The sequence below is a fragment of the Fragaria vesca genome, linkage group LG6, assembly GCF_000184155.1.
Source record: "Fragaria vesca subsp. vesca linkage group LG6, FraVesHawaii_1.0, whole genome shotgun sequence".
Taxonomy (NCBI): domain Eukaryota; kingdom Viridiplantae; phylum Streptophyta; class Magnoliopsida; order Rosales; family Rosaceae; genus Fragaria; species Fragaria vesca.
The window spans coordinates 7,119,885-7,134,443 of record NC_020496.1 but is presented as its reverse complement, the minus strand read 5'-3'; the positions used below and the strand labels follow the sequence as shown (position 1 = coordinate 7,134,443).

Genomic DNA, 14,559 nt, shown 5'->3' with positions numbered 1-14,559 from the left:
AGAAGGAGGAGAGAGATCGAGAGAGAAGCTGTGAGAAAAAGAACAAGAGAAAATGAAAGAGAGAAAAAAACGATGTATATAACAGAATGGATAGAGTAGTCATTTTAAATTTGTTAAATGTAGACTCTTTTATCATAATTAATAACTAGTGAGAACCATTAGATCATATGATATATAATTAAGTAACCATTTTATTATCTAGTAACCTTTCGAGGTGACCATTTTAACTTATGAAACAATTGATGATTTTTTTGTCATTTGTACCTTCAAATAGTACTTTAGTGTTATTTGCCCTTCTTTTTAATTTCTTCTAATATCTTATCTCTTTATGGTTTGTTTTATACATCAAACAATAAAAACTAAGCATTTATGGTTTGTTGTCACGGTGAAGAAGAAACGAATTTAGTGATATGCTAACAAACTAGTCTGTTTTCACATATATAACATGAATTTCCAGATTGTATCCACACAACAAAAAAAAACAAAAAAAAAAAAAAAAAAAAAAAACCCAATGACCATCAGCAATGGAGCTCTTTTCTAAACGTATTTTTCCTGTGCTATTAGCCACACTATGTAGATGATTGAGAAAAATACGAATTCTGTTTGAGCTGTTGACACTTCTCGTTCTGCATTGAATACTATTTTTTGGTTTAAACACAAGTGAAACAAAATTGACATGGAAGGGTAAAGTAACAAGTAGATGAACACTCGCTGATAGAGTGAGCAACTAACATGGGTCTGGCATTCTCGTTCCAAACTTGAAAAGCCGAATTCCTATATCAATAATAAAACAGCAGTAAAAACACCACTCAAAGGGTAAAAAGATGTAAATCCAATATGGCTGGTATGGAAAATGCTTTGGCAATCAACCACAGAAGGATCAAGGATGTAACTATAAAACTTGTGCAATTGCATATCGATCATGAATTCTGCTGATTGTTACAGAACCACAACTTCAAAGAGTACATTATTATCCTCAACAAAAAGAATCAAGCAATAAAAAGAATCAAATAATAACCTATATATACGTATACTAGTAACCAAAGAATTTCATGCCTACATATCCCTCTACTCCTTTTGAACAAATTAATAGATGACAATAAACATTCTTTTACTCAGTTGCTGATGCTGGTGCTTCTGTTCCTTCTTCAGCAGAACCAACATTTGCCTCAGGCGGCTTAATCTCTTCTAGCTGCTGCAGAACTTGCTGCGCCTCTGGTCTTGCAGCTGGTGTGGGATCCACACAATGCAGAGCCAACTTCAATGTGTTAAGCAGCTGATCACCTATGATTGGAACATCCCTTATAAGCTCCAAATCAAAAACTTCATTAGTCCACTCCTCTTTAACAATCGACGCCACCCACTGTGGCAAGTCCATACCATTCATTGGCTCTCCAGGCGATTTTCCTGTTAGGAGCTCCAATATGATCACTCCAAGGCTGTAGACATCAGTCTTTTCTGTACTCTTCTTGGTCTTTGAGAGCTCTGGTGCATTGTAGCCGAGGGTTCCTGCTGTGGCAATCACATTGGTGTTGGCGGCTGGGGTCATGAGGCGAGAAAGGCCATAGTCTGCAATGTGAGCGTTGGTCTGCTCATCAAGTAGTATGTTGCTGGATGTGAGATTCCCATGTATGATGTTCTCCTGGTTGTGGAGATGGCATAGTCCTCTTGTGACTCCAATGGCTATGTTCATCCTTGTTGGCCAATCAATGACCATTTCTGGTCCGCGAGCTGCATAATCATAGACATGAAATTGAGGACCTAATCAAGACATTGAAATGTCAACTGAAGTCTAACATCAATAACTGTTCAAGATAATTCATGAGCTAGTTCAGTTAACTTACCATGAAGAAATGATGCAAGACTTCCCTTAGGCATGAAATCAAAGACAAGGAGCTTCTCTCCCTTGGGACCCAAGTAATAGGCCCTGAGAGCTAAGAGATTTGGGTGCCGAATCTTCCCAATTGCTGCAGCTTCAGTTTCAAACTCCTTGTGACCCTTTGTAGTCTTTTCCCTCAACCTCTTCACTGCAACTTGATTGCCCTCCTCCAATGTTGCCTTATATGCAGTCCCATAGGTACTCTTCCCCATTATCTCGGCAGTGGCACACAATAGATCATCAGCAGTAAACACAAATGGCCCATCAAAATGAACAAGCTTCCCACCAGCTTCGCCGCCAGATGAAACCACAGCGCCTGCAGGCACTGCCTTGTCAATACTCCCAGTGGCCGATTGGTTGGCGGTCTTACTATTATTTCCTTTCAGTACAGATCTTTTCCTAATCAAACATAGCAGCAAACAGCAGCAGAGTAGAAGCAGAACTGCTAGGACGACACCTACTGCTATGAGAATTATGTCCTTTGTACTCAGTCTGTGGTGATGCTTTTTCTTCAAAGGCTCTATTGTTGGAACTGTAAGATTCTTAGGTGGTGGAGAAGAACACTGAGTTGAAGCACTATACCCACATAGCTGGAGATTCCCCACAAAGGAGCTGGAATTGAACTTTTGGGATAGGAGAGATGGGACTAAGCCAGACAGATTGTTGTAAGAAACATTGAAGGAAGTGAGATTGGCTAGGCTGGAAAATGAAGCGGGAATTTCTCCAGTGAAATTGTTTTCGGATAAATCAACTTGGTTAATCCCAGAGATATTCCCAATAGAAGCAGGAATATGACCACTGAACTTATTACTCCTCAGATTAAGTACTGAGAGATTCTGCAATTTTTCCAAGACTTGTGGGATTTGGTTATCAAGGCGATTGCCTTCTAGATTCAATGACACAATCGATGAGAGATTGGAAAAGCTAGCTGGGATGCTTCCATTGATGGCATTGTCGGATAAGTCTAGCTTTTGGAGCCTTGGGAGCTCCCCTAGTTCATTGGGTATGGTTCCTGTAATCTGGTTATTGCTTAGAGAAATCTCTTCAAGAAAACCCAACTTACTCAGAGAGCTTGGAATAGCTCCAGAGATGAGATTATGGTCAAGGCTCAAGGACTTAAGCTGGTAAGTTCTGTTTGTTCCAACCCAAGTGCTGGGAATAGAACCAGAGAGATTGTTGTGTTGGAGAGCAAGAAAGATTAGGGAACTTGACCTAGTGAGACTAGTTGGGATTGAACCAGAAAATGAATTGAAGCTCAAATTAAGTCTAAACAACCTAGTGGAGTTTGCAAGACTAGGAATAGAACCATTAAGTGCATTGTTGCTCAAATCAAGAGTTTGAAGAAGATGACAGTTACCGATTGAAGCAGGGACAGTACCAGAAAGCCGGTTATTGAAGAGGTACACCCCTCTGAGATTGGGGAGCAATCCCAGAGCCAAAGGGACAGGGCCACCTAAGACATTGTCATGCAGGCTGAGCTTTCGAAGCCCTTGAAGCTGCCCAATCTTCTCGGAGATTCTGCCCCCTAGTCTCTTCCATGGAAGCTGGATTGCAATGACCTGCCCCTTGACACACTTGATTCCAGCCCACCCACCTGAGCAAACTCCAGAGCCACTGTCATTCCAGCTGCGCAACAAGCCTTTGAAATCAATAAGCTCTTGCTTGAATGCTCGAAGTGCTAGATAATCAGCTCGGGTGACAACTACTCCATCCCCTCCTCCCAGAACAGGTCTATAAGTGAAAACAAGAAGCTGAACAAAGAGTAAGGCATAGATGAACTTATTTTCCATCAAAGAACATGAAAAGGGTTTCTGTTTTGAAGAAGATAAGCACAGAAATGGTTTGGATCACTCTTTGTTCTGTTCTAAGGTATAGAGAGTGGAGGAAGAGAAGGTGAAGCTAGCTATCTATGAACAATGATGAAATGAAAAGCTCAAATAAGAAGGGGGGGGGATGGATTGAGACAGTTGGGGGATCTGAGAAAACATGTGAGGATCTGAGTGGAGAAATGAATAATTGTTTAGGGTTTGGGTGAAGGTCGGACACAGAGTCAGGTGAGGGATGGGGTCAATATCTTGACTCCAGAGGCATCTTTCATCTTTGTTAATGGCAACGGCTAGTTTTTCTTCCCATCATGCCCTGCCTCCTTATAACGGTAGGGTTGAAATTGGGTCCTAAACAACGGCTATTTTTCATTGGTCATACCCGGCAAAATAATAATAATAAGCTGCTGCCACATCCGGCCAAAAATAACAACAAAATTGCTTCTGCCACTGTGCAACCACAGCCAAAACGACAACCAAAAAAACCACGGCCTTTCTTTTCTCACCAAAAAAAAAACCACAGCCAAAACGACCATAATGGCCTTGTTCTTACCACAGCCTTTTAGATCGTCTTTAACCTGTGTGAAACTTTATCATAGGGGCTTAAAGTTTACCTTTTTCTGCATAATCATCATCTACACTGTTCACTGGTGTAGTGGTGTTGATGAAAAGCATTGCTCTTTGAACTGGTGTACGATAACTGTTTGTCTGTTTCATTCAGAAACTTTTCCAGAATCCTATTACCTTAAGAACAAGTAGCAGAAGGGCAATGAGGGACCAGTAACTGAAGATTAAAATTGTTCTGGGGATTGGGTTAAAGTTCAAACAGTTGGCTACTGTAACAAAGGCCCTCTGGCAATTCCAAGATTATGATGATGAGGGGCTTTCCATCTGCTTATAAAAACAAGGGGTACAAATACTGGCAGACCAGCTTTGCTTTCTATAGCAGGAATGACTTGAAGCAAGCAGTTAACCCCGTTGTCCCTCTCATGACTCATAATGTGGTGCACTCGACTAAAACCAGCACAAGACTTGACCAACATAGACTAGCTAATGAGCTCCTCTATCTAAAAGTGATATCCTCATCATAATATAGAAAACAAAACAATCCCTCTTATTTCCTCACTCAACTTATACCCTGATGCACAATCATATATGGCCTGTAGTCCTGTATACAACCAATTTCTGTCTTCAATTCTTCATATTTGCAATCTAGAAGACACTACTACCTATATGGCTATATGTTATTTAACATGGAGTCATGTCTTCTCATAAAGCTACCTTGCCTATGATTATCAACATCTCTCTGTGTTGCAGTAGGTTGATATGAATGAATTCTATCCTTGACATTAAGCTCTAATAATTAAAGATGCACATGTCTCTCATGTCTCTCTGTATTTATCAAACCAGATTCATCAAAGCATCTGTGTTTGACAAAAATGTTCCGTACTGTCTAAAATTGACCAGGTTGATGTAAACTTTTCATTGCAAAGAAATAAGAACCAGACACATTGGCTACATAAGCAGATCGGAATTCTGAACAATGTAGCAGTTAGTTCACTTCTAACAATCTAGCGTCTATAAATAACAAAAAGATAATCGATCATTTCTCAAAATGATTGAGAAAGCAATGAAATGGCGTAGAGGGAAGATGCATAATCCCTAATTGTAAAGTAGAACAAAACACATAATCGCATATTAACTATAGACTTGAGCCTATCTGATTTGCAAACAATGAAGGGCTGAGCAAACAAAAACATCCATGCAGAGTATCAAGAGCTTCTCAATCATATGAACAAAACATAATCAAGATTTGCACAGAATGGAACAAAAGAATATCGATTATATCAATGATCTGTAGCGATTACAATTTGTATCTGAATCAAATAAAGAGAAAAAAAAAAAAAAAAAAACTACAAAAAGGAACACGACTCTGATAGACAGATCCAACAAAGAACAATGAGAGCCTGAATTTGCTAACATCTAAATCAGAATTAAGTACACAGATTCATACAAATTGCACCAATTAAACCATCCTACATATATATTTATAAGACAAAATTGTCAATTTATTTTCATTTTTCTTTTTCTGATAACCAAAAAGAACAAGCAACTAATTATACCAATGGCGGAGGAGATCAACCGCGAGCAGCGGCCATGGCAGGAGCGGTGGCGGCGGCGACATTGGATGCAGCGCCGTTGAGGAATGATAGGAATCCGGTGGAGGCAGACGAATCTTGCTCATCCAAGAAGAGATCCTCAGGAACCCTAATGGCACCGTGAACGAGCACAACGCCGACTCCGACCATGAGAGCGGAGATGAGGACGGATCCGACGGATGTGAGGAAGACGACGAAGACGCTAAGGCCGACGAGGCCGAGTAGCGTTTGGGTGTCGGAGAAGGTCCGGCCGAAGATGACGAGGGGCTGATCGGAAGGGCGGAAGAGGTAGAGGAAGAGCCAGGCGGCGAGGAGGCCGAGGAGGACGACGAGGGAGAAGGGGTGGGTGAAGAGGGAGACGGCGACGATGAGGGCGACGACGGCGAGGTAGTTGACGCGGAAGTAGGAGTAGTTCTTGCGGACGCGGACGGTGGCGTCGGAGAAGGATTCCGGTTTGGCGAAGGCGGAGCGGTCGGCGAGCTCGGCCCAGGGGCGGCGCTGGGAGAGGCCGTTGCGGACAGTGTCGGTGATGTGGTTGAGGAAGGCGCGGAAGGCCGGGGTGGCGATCGGAGGCTGGGCCTGGGACTCGACGGATCCGGCGGCGGCGACGGTGGTGGAGATTGGGAGGACGGGTGGCACGGTGGTTGACATTGTCGCTGGATCAAGATCTGAAATTTTTCTCCGATTTTTGTGAAGGGTTACGAGATCTGAGTGCTTTTTGGGTTTATAAGAGAAACGTGTGATTCTTGACCAAAAAAAAAGAGAAACGTGTGATTGAAATTTGTATAGTAAAAAGGAAGGTGGATGGAAATAGACGTTTTAACTTTGCTTAGCGGTTACGGTTTCGCCGTCAAAACCCGGGTGAAAAGTGAAAACCCAGGGCTTTTTACGGTGAGTAAGAAGGTTTTGATTTGGTTAAAATTTGATTTACTGTGGCGGGTGGATTGTATATGTATTTTCTGGGGGTTTGAATTCAACCACAGATGGATGGACGGTGTAAAACCGGCAATGAGTCAATGGAAGTCTCTTCCGCTCAATTTCCAGTTTTCTATTTTCTAGAAAGATTAAAATAGTGATCAATTTTAAGACTCCTGTTTTGTTTTTCCATTTGAGCAAAGCTCGTTAAAGACCTAATTACCATTAGAGCTTGGTAAATCGAACCTTTTTTTACTAGGGTTAGTTGGTCGGATTCGGCATCGTCGGCCACTAGGGTTAGTTGGTCCGATTGGCATCTGTCATCATCGCCGATAACCAACAAGTAAAGGAGACAAGAATTCAGAATTGAAGGGGCCAAATGGAGGCAATACAAGAATATCAGCTTGGGTGCCAAAGGAGAAGTGTCACATAACAACGGACTTTGAATAAAACCCCTGTAAATAGATTCAAGCCAATTTAATCTGTATAGTTTCTATTAATAGAATCAATCTATACTTGCCTACATTCAAGGGAGTGGAATTTAGAATATCTATTCATAGTATAAGGAAATTCCACTAGAATACCATATCATCAGCTACATATCAGACATGAATCTAGTAAACCAAACCAAACAGATATTCCAAATGCAAGTATATAGTAGATGATGCATTCGCTAGTCAAGATTTTAACTGGAGGTTTTACAAACAACATGGCCTATTAGCATATAGAGAGTTCAAGAGTCGTATGGAGTAGAACAAGTAACTGAAAATAGCTGGAAGATATAAGGATGCAAGACAAGAATATATGGCTAATATGCATATTGGACAGCTAAATCTCATGTAGAAGCTGATGAACCACAAAGCACAAGAACAAACTCCATCTACCATAACATCATTTATAAGTACCAACTGAACAAGTAGTTGTGCCAAAGCCAGCATACAGGCATTTAAATGTCTTCAATAGGTTCTAACTGAGCGCACATACATAAAATAACAACATCCTTAGTGGTATCATATGATACCATATCACCACTAGCAATAAGGTTCTCTGATTTTCACTTTTAGGACACCCTAAGCATGTCTCTAGAAGGTAGATCCATTCCATCCAAAGTTGGAGCCCTGCAAAATATCAAAGAATCAGAATCACTTAAAGTTGTAACACATGGCAAAAGTTGCTAAAGAAACCTGAGTTTGATTCTTGAGAAAAGATAAGCGGAACTATGCAGTGTTAGATAGAAAGACATATTTACATGATCTAGTTCTGGTGTAAAGCATGCAAACACTGAGCATGTTCTTGACTCTGATGCGCCTAAACAAACAGGAACAATGCAATGAGAAAAAACAGCATGCATGACAATGTGTCAATGACCCTTTCTCTGGAAAGTCAGAAAGGTGAGATGACTTGCCTTGGTATCATAGAACTTCAGGAAGAATCTTGACTTAGGCACAGACAACTTGGCCTCAAGGATTGAGGAAATTGCAGCACTCAACTTCTTGTTCACATCAGGGCTCAGGCCACCAATGGAGACCAACTCACCATAAGCAGCTGGTTGCTCAGTCCCTCCAAAAGATATGGGAACTGATCCCTTCAGCACAATCATGACATACTGCATATCGAAAAACACAGAGTTTACACAATGGTTCAAGCGATCAACCAAGAGTGTGAACAGCTAAAAAGCTGTAAGAAACCGACTAAGGGGAGAAAATAGAATACACAGTACACCAACATCACAATAGTCATCCCAATACACTGAAATACTTCCTCTATTAGAACCAAACTCAGGACACAGTGGGTGAGGTGTTGGGTATCAACATAATAAGGCATGATGACTATACATCCATCACTACCCTCTTCCACAACAAGCTAAGAACCAAATGCCAATCAATTTCGCTTGAGAAAACCCTTTCTATGGAAAGCAAAGCAAGTAATAAGGCATGACATAATTCAAGAGGCATCGGGTATCCAGTAATAAGGCACAACTATACATCCAGCAATACCCTCTTTTCCAAAACAAACTAAGAACCAAATGCCAATCAATTTCGCTTGAGAAGACCTTTCTATAAAAAGCAAAGCAAGTAACAAAGAAAGTGCATTGCCTTCCCAAAGTGTCAAAAGGCTTCAAGCACACTGACTACTAGAGCAACATCGAATATACAGTATTCAAACACCAACACAAATCCAGATAGTAGGATTGCCATACAATATCAACAGACCGTCTCACTCCTACTAAATTCATTCAAGTCTAGAACTCGGGATCAGCTGAACTTCTAATATTGGAGACAAATTGACAGGACGCTATTCATGAGAAACAAAAACCATCTATAGAGAAGATGCATTTCTCTTCGTAACATGCAACACTTGCTAATTCCCTATTCTTTTTAAGTGTTCAAGTCAAACATCCTACAAAGTACGCCTAACCCAAATTCCAGAACAAACAGTGAAAATTACCAAACCGATTTTACTATAGCTAACAAAACCCAAGCTTATTTACCAGCAATATTGTTCAATCTGAAAGAAATAAATGAAAAAATATATTAAAAAAAGGAGGAGAGTCGTACAGCCTCGGGTTTGCCGATGATCTTGGCGACGGTGGAGGTGGCTTCAGAGAGGATGGAGGAGGTGTCAACTCCTTCGAGGCTGACGTTGGCGGAAATGTTCAAACACGGCATCGTTTCGTCTCTCTTCTCTCTTCTCTCTTGGCTGCGATTCTCAACTACCCACCCTCTCACTCTCGGTCCTCTTATTTCTTTTTATGTGTAGGAGACTGAGAGAGAGATAACATCACAATACTTGGGCTTGAAAGTACCCAAAATGCCCCTTATGCCCCGTATCCGAACGTATACCGCTACGTATGCCATTCTTCCCGTTCCTGTCTATAGGCTCAACTTGGGGCTAGTTTCTGGGCCGAGTCCATTCTTTTGAATTTCAAACAAGTCCCAATTCTTAAGCAACCTGTCAAGTGTCAATGCGAAGTGAAACTCTACCTTTGTCACTCTTTTCAGGTTCCTTTTATCAATTTGTTTGCGCTACATTAACGTATAGATCCATATGTAGACTAGACTTATTTAGAGGTAATGTACATCGAACATACATTGCTTCATACATTGGTAAACTTGTTTGAAACTACTATGCACTACTCTGTATCGAATTATTTTACCTCTATCGAACTACATATACTTAATTGTATCACTACATTGGTGTTCCGTATAACGTTTATTTAACTAATATCAAAGATTAAAACAAATAGACAAAGCATAGATATGCTTCAATTGTGTTTTTAACCGAAACACATGAACAAAATACTATTTGGCGATCAAATTGAATCTAGTATTTTCCTCCTCGATCCCCATTGTAATTCACTTGAACTCATTTACAGTTCAGCGACAATTGACTTCCTATTGTTTTCACAACAATGCGTTCACTTGATTGAGACGCAAATTGATTTTGTTCTATATGTTCACGGGATTGAAGTAGTACCTCATCTCCATGGTGTCTTATCACTTGACAAAACAGTAGGACATAGAAGGACAACTTTATATAGTGTATAGTGCTCTGCAACTCTGCAAGCAAGCACCTAGAGCAGATGTACCAAATAAAACGATGAAACTTTGGTGGTGGCACAGTGTGGCATACTTGTTTCCTTTACACTATGCGAAAACGACTAGTGCAAACTAAAAGGAAAAAGCTTGCACATTAGCACTTAAGTTAAGGTGCACGCATGGTCCAAGTCTATGTGTATGATTTCCATTAGTTCAGTGTCGCATCTTTGGTGAAACAGAAGATTACGAGTGAAAGAAGTCTCTTGAAAAAAAGCCGAAATGGTGTGGTGCATGCCTCGTTGTATATGGCAACCTTAGAGTGTCACAATCTTCAACTACAATTGGGAGTTTAGGGACCATTGTGACTTATTGATTCAACTTTTGTGTCATTGGCTTCGTACCCTAATTATTGATGAAATTTTGCACTGCAAGTTAGAAGCCAAAGCATAAAATGCGAAGCCTTCTTTTTATTTCTTTGGCCAACAAATGAGGGAAAGCATAGCCATTGCCCATCTCTTACAACAGCGATTTACACATCACAGTTTGGATCCCATAGGAGTACTTACATCAACAACTTTAAGGAAAAATCGAGTCCTTGGGACGCTGAGCTTCGAGTTCTGCAGAATCGTGCCGAGTGTAGCGATCAGCTCCCGCTTCACCGCCTTTGTAATGCCGCCCAACGCCACTAGCTCACCGTACGCCGCCGGTTCACTAGTGCTCGCACCAAATGATATGGGAACTGATCCCTTGAGTAACACCATGATATGCTGCATTGCAGGTCATAATTAATTAAGAGTTAAACATGAAATTAGATGATTAATTTAGTTTGTGAGGGTCAGATTAAGCACAAATGTGAAATGGGTGGGCATCAACTTGGGGATTAAAGCACTCAAAAATGTTAAGTGGGAAGATGATATTCCATTACTATAATGTCATCAAACTCATCAAGTGGTACTTGAAAGTAACTAGTGTTATAATTCCAAGGCATTACTCTCCACTCCAGACTGTTGACAAGGGACAAAACAGCTTTCAAATAATCAAACAGGGAAGGCTTATAATTGAGGGTGTTTAATCATTTCTAAAAGAGTAATGGAAGGTTAATCACATTTTGAGATATCTTTATATGTTTCTGGATAAATATTTTTAAAGTGATAACTGCAGTAAGAATATAGAATAGTGACTACTTTACGTGCTAATTTTAACGAAGCACTAGGGCTAGGTAAAAACGTACATGATCAAATTAAGAATTTTCGAATGCGTCATTGTAGAGATTGTCGCTAATAAATTTAAGAAACACTAGTTTACCGTCTATAAACTTAATAAACTATTTGTTAAGACTCAACAAATTGAGATGCTGAGTAAGAGAGAGAGATGCAAAGTGCTTGATGAAGTGCATGTAAGCCGTAAAGCCTTAAGAGTGACAGGAAACTAAACAAATAAAACAATTTAACGTGCGGACTTCTCTGTAATAGGTTAAGAAAAGAGTCATGATCGAATCCGTCATCGCAAACGAATAGCTCTACGCGTGAATAGAGCTGCAAATCCCACCTAGCTAGCTAGCTTCAATCACTGCTGGAGTTTCAGTCGCTCACGGAGGAGGAGGAGGAGAAGAAGAGAACCACCGTAGCTTTTTTTACTAAGATTTAGCCACACCAAGTTGCCAACCAAATCCCAAGTCCTCTTATTCTAATTCAACTTGCACATGACCAGCCCCATCTACAATTGACCTTCTAACGTGGTGCCATGGAGGAATGGGTCCCCGATCACAGCCATGTGTAGCTGATTGAACCAAGAAGCTTCAATCTTAAGAACTGAGACCTTGATTGATATGGAAAACTAGATTTGAAGAAAAATCTGGTGCTCCAAATTTATTGGAAAGAACAAATTAAGGCAAGGGTATGAAAAATCAAAGCAGATTTTGGTTGAAAGAAGCAAAACGCAGGAAAAAAAAGAGACTGGAAAAAAGAGAAACATCCCAGAATTCTGAGGCAAGCGAACGTTTTACCTTATTTGGGGATTAAAGCTCAGCCACTGGTTAGCTAAATTTGGCCAGAAACATCCTATCGTTTTCGGATTAATACCAAAATACACGACCATATATATAACATGAAAAGGATAGCTTAGTCTTAAGTGAGAGAGAGAGAGATATAGAGAGCTTACGGTGTCGGGTTTCCCAGTAATGGCAGAGATGGCTTTCGTGGCTTCGGAGAAGATGGGATTAATGTCCACTCCATCCAGGTTCACGTTGGTGGAGAGGTAAAGGCAAGGCATCTTCTTCTTCTTCAACCTTTAGTTTCGAGTATCTGAGATCGATCGGATTAGATCGGATTACAATATCCGACTCTTGAAACTAAAAAGGCACCCTTGAACCTTCGTCTAGGCTAATATTATATATAGTGGAAGCTCATGAAGCTGTGTAGACCTCTGCCGGGACACAACTTAATTTGGGTAATTAGTTAACTTAATTAAATCCACGTTTTCAGTGATATATAGTTTTGAATTTAGAGACTAATTACATTTGACTTGCACAAACAAGGATTAGAGAAGGAGAGGTGGATGTGTATGATGTCGATCATGTGTGTATTTTCATCGAATCAGAATCAGAGAATGAGAAAACAACAACAGTGATTTAGACCCATCACACTCACATCTCTCTCTCTCTCTTCTTTTTTTCTTTTTTCTTTTTTCTCTTTCTCTTCTTTTTTGCGCACATCTCTCACCTTATGGTCCCTGTCTTATCAAGTTAAGTATGGACATCAACTAATTATTTCTTATCAAATTAGTCATGGAGATCAACTAATTTCTTATCAAATTAACTATGGACATCAACTATTTTTTTATTATTTTTTTTATCTAAAGCAAAATGATTCATTCGATCATTGTGGAAAAGACAACATCAAGTATTTGGTCAAATAGTTTTAATATAAGAGTAATTACTTGTGAATTATTCTGGTCACGAGACCACTATATATAAATCTCATGATTTCAAACTTTCATTTGATTTTTAGCACGAGACCACTATATATAATTCGTTTTCAAGTTAATTTATATATGAAAATGATGATAATGTTCGACTCACAAAAAACTCGTTATAGTATTTCAGTTGTTTAACTAATAAAAAAATGATAATAATGTTCTCAATTGTTATTTTATTAAATGAGAAGATAAAATTGTAGTTATTCAGGTTAATGTTAACGAATGAGTTCTAAGCGTGTTTGTATGCGGGAGTTAAGAGGAAAGAGTTTGGTTATTGTCTATGAGTCAAAGCATAAAGATCCGACCTAAATCACTAATAATACTTAAAATCATGTCACCATATATAACGTATCACATTCTTGTCCCTAATTCGTACCTATCTTTAAATCACAAATTTTTTAGAATGAGCATATAGATGTAATTATCCTCCCACAACATTGCTATACAAGGTTCTTAATCTGGTATGTGTGATCATTTCGGTTGGAATCATTACTATATCGAAGGGAGTTTGGCATATCCAACATTGGTGTTTCAAGCATATAGAATGAGCATATATATCAGTGGTGTACACTTTTCCTGTTTTCTTAGGAAGATAGAATATAGTATGGTAAGGTTCCACATTTCATAACACGATGCAGGGTCTTCTCTTAAGTTTTCCTAAACCACCCGACTACGTTAAAAAAAAAAGACCTCAAGTCTCCTTCAGAAAAACCTATATATACCTAAGTGTTTGTTTTGAGGTAGCTAAGTAGTGGCACTCATTTGGTTGATTACAACAACCTTAGCTCCAACCAAACTATAAACAAGAACATAAATTGACAAGCTAAAAGAGCTCTGGCCACATAAATGGGTAGAACAAAGAGTCAAATCAAATGAAAATAAATCAAAACGAACAAATCAACCAATCGAAATCATGGTAAGGTTAGGGTGTATTAATACATGTGATGCATCAACTTTGTCCTCAAGTTGTAAAATAAGTCCTAAAAGTTGTAATATGAGTCTTTAGAGTTGTAAAAAAAATTAGTTACAACATTAAAGTGGTAATCGAGTTTTCAAAGTTGTAATATAAGTACTCAAAGTTGTAACGACTTTTTTTTAAACTTTGAGAACTCGATTACCACTTTAAGCACACATTTTACCATTTTAAGCACACATGATGACTAATGTTGTAACTAAAAAAATTTATAACTTTAAGGACTCATATTACAACTCTAATGACTAATATTACTAGTTTAAGGACTTAATTTACAAAGTTGATACATCATATA

At 39.4% G+C, this 14,559-nt stretch overlaps 4 protein-coding genes across 5 annotated transcripts; all 4 read right to left on the bottom strand.

Moving 5' to 3' along the window:
- Positions 1-1,111: 1,111 nt before the first annotated feature.
- Positions 1,112-3,669, bottom strand: LOC101305496 (probably inactive leucine-rich repeat receptor-like protein kinase IMK2-like). The gene is made up of 2 exons (XM_004305055.1): positions 1,845-3,669; positions 1,112-1,731 (listed from the first exon to the last, which is right to left on the bottom strand). Exons 1-2 carry the CDS (start codon positions 3,667-3,669, stop codon positions 1,112-1,114), a joined length of 2,445 nt encoding a protein of 814 aa, XP_004305103.1.
- A 1,850-nt stretch (positions 3,670-5,519) lies between these two features.
- On the bottom strand, positions 5,520-6,567 carry LOC101300738 (PRA1 family protein B4-like). The gene has a single exon (XM_004302557.1). It carries the CDS (start codon positions 6,510-6,512, stop codon positions 5,841-5,843), a length of 672 nt encoding a protein of 223 aa, XP_004302605.1. The 5' UTR covers positions 6,513-6,567; the 3' UTR covers positions 5,520-5,840.
- Positions 6,568-7,638: 1,071 nt separating this feature from the next.
- LOC101302952 (macrophage migration inhibitory factor homolog) lies at positions 7,639-9,521 on the bottom strand. 2 transcript variants are annotated; one of them, XM_004302565.1, is made up of 4 exons: positions 9,335-9,517; positions 8,182-8,382; positions 8,026-8,084; positions 7,639-7,894 (listed from the first exon to the last, which is right to left on the bottom strand). In XM_004302565.1, exons 1-3 carry the CDS (start codon positions 9,443-9,445, stop codon positions 8,031-8,033), a joined length of 366 nt encoding a protein of 121 aa, XP_004302613.1. In that variant the 5' UTR covers positions 9,446-9,517; the 3' UTR covers positions 7,639-7,894; positions 8,026-8,030. The 2 variants fall into 2 exon arrangements, with proteins under 2 accessions (XP_004302613.1, XP_004302614.1); XM_004302566.1 differs by lacking the exon at positions 8,026-8,084 and having other exon boundaries at positions 7,643-7,894; positions 9,335-9,521.
- Positions 9,522-10,599: 1,078 nt separating this feature from the next.
- On the bottom strand, positions 10,600-12,681 carry LOC101306351 (macrophage migration inhibitory factor homolog). The gene is made up of 2 exons (XM_004302577.1): positions 12,476-12,681; positions 10,600-11,082 (listed from the first exon to the last, which is right to left on the bottom strand). Exons 1-2 carry the CDS (start codon positions 12,584-12,586, stop codon positions 10,852-10,854), a joined length of 342 nt encoding a protein of 113 aa, XP_004302625.1. The 5' UTR covers positions 12,587-12,681; the 3' UTR covers positions 10,600-10,851.
- Positions 12,682-14,559: the final 1,878 nt, after the last annotated feature.

Excerpts from the sequence above, each read along its gene's own strand:
- LOC101300738 (XM_004302557.1), bottom strand. The coding sequence starts at position 6,512 with ATGTCAACCACCGTGCCACCCGTCCTCCCAATCTCCACCACCGTCGCC.
- LOC101302952 (XM_004302565.1), bottom strand. The coding sequence starts at position 9,445 with ATGCCGTGTTTGAACATTTCCGCCAACGTCAGCCTCGAAGGAGTTGAC. Across the intron at positions 8,383-9,334 it reads TCATCGGCAAACCCGAGGCT|TATGTCATGATTGTGCTGAA; the intron begins GTACGACTCTCC and ends TTCGATATGCAG. Across the intron at positions 8,085-8,181 it reads TGAAGTTCTATGATACCAAG|GCGCATCAGAGTCAAGAACA; the intron begins GCAAGTCATCTC and ends CTGTTTGTTTAG.
- LOC101306351 (XM_004302577.1), bottom strand. The coding sequence starts at position 12,586 with ATGCCTTGCCTTTACCTCTCCACCAACGTGAACCTGGATGGAGTGGAC. Across the intron at positions 11,083-12,475 it reads TTACTGGGAAACCCGACACC|CATATCATGGTGTTACTCAA; the intron begins GTAAGCTCTCTA and ends CCTGCAATGCAG.
- LOC101305496 (XM_004305055.1), bottom strand. The coding sequence starts at position 3,669 with ATGGAAAATAAGTTCATCTATGCCTTACTCTTTGTTCAGCTTCTTGTT. Across the intron at positions 1,732-1,844 it reads TCTTGCATCATTTCTTCATG|CTCGCGGACCAGAAATGGTC; the intron begins GTAAGTTAACTG and ends ATGATTATGCAG.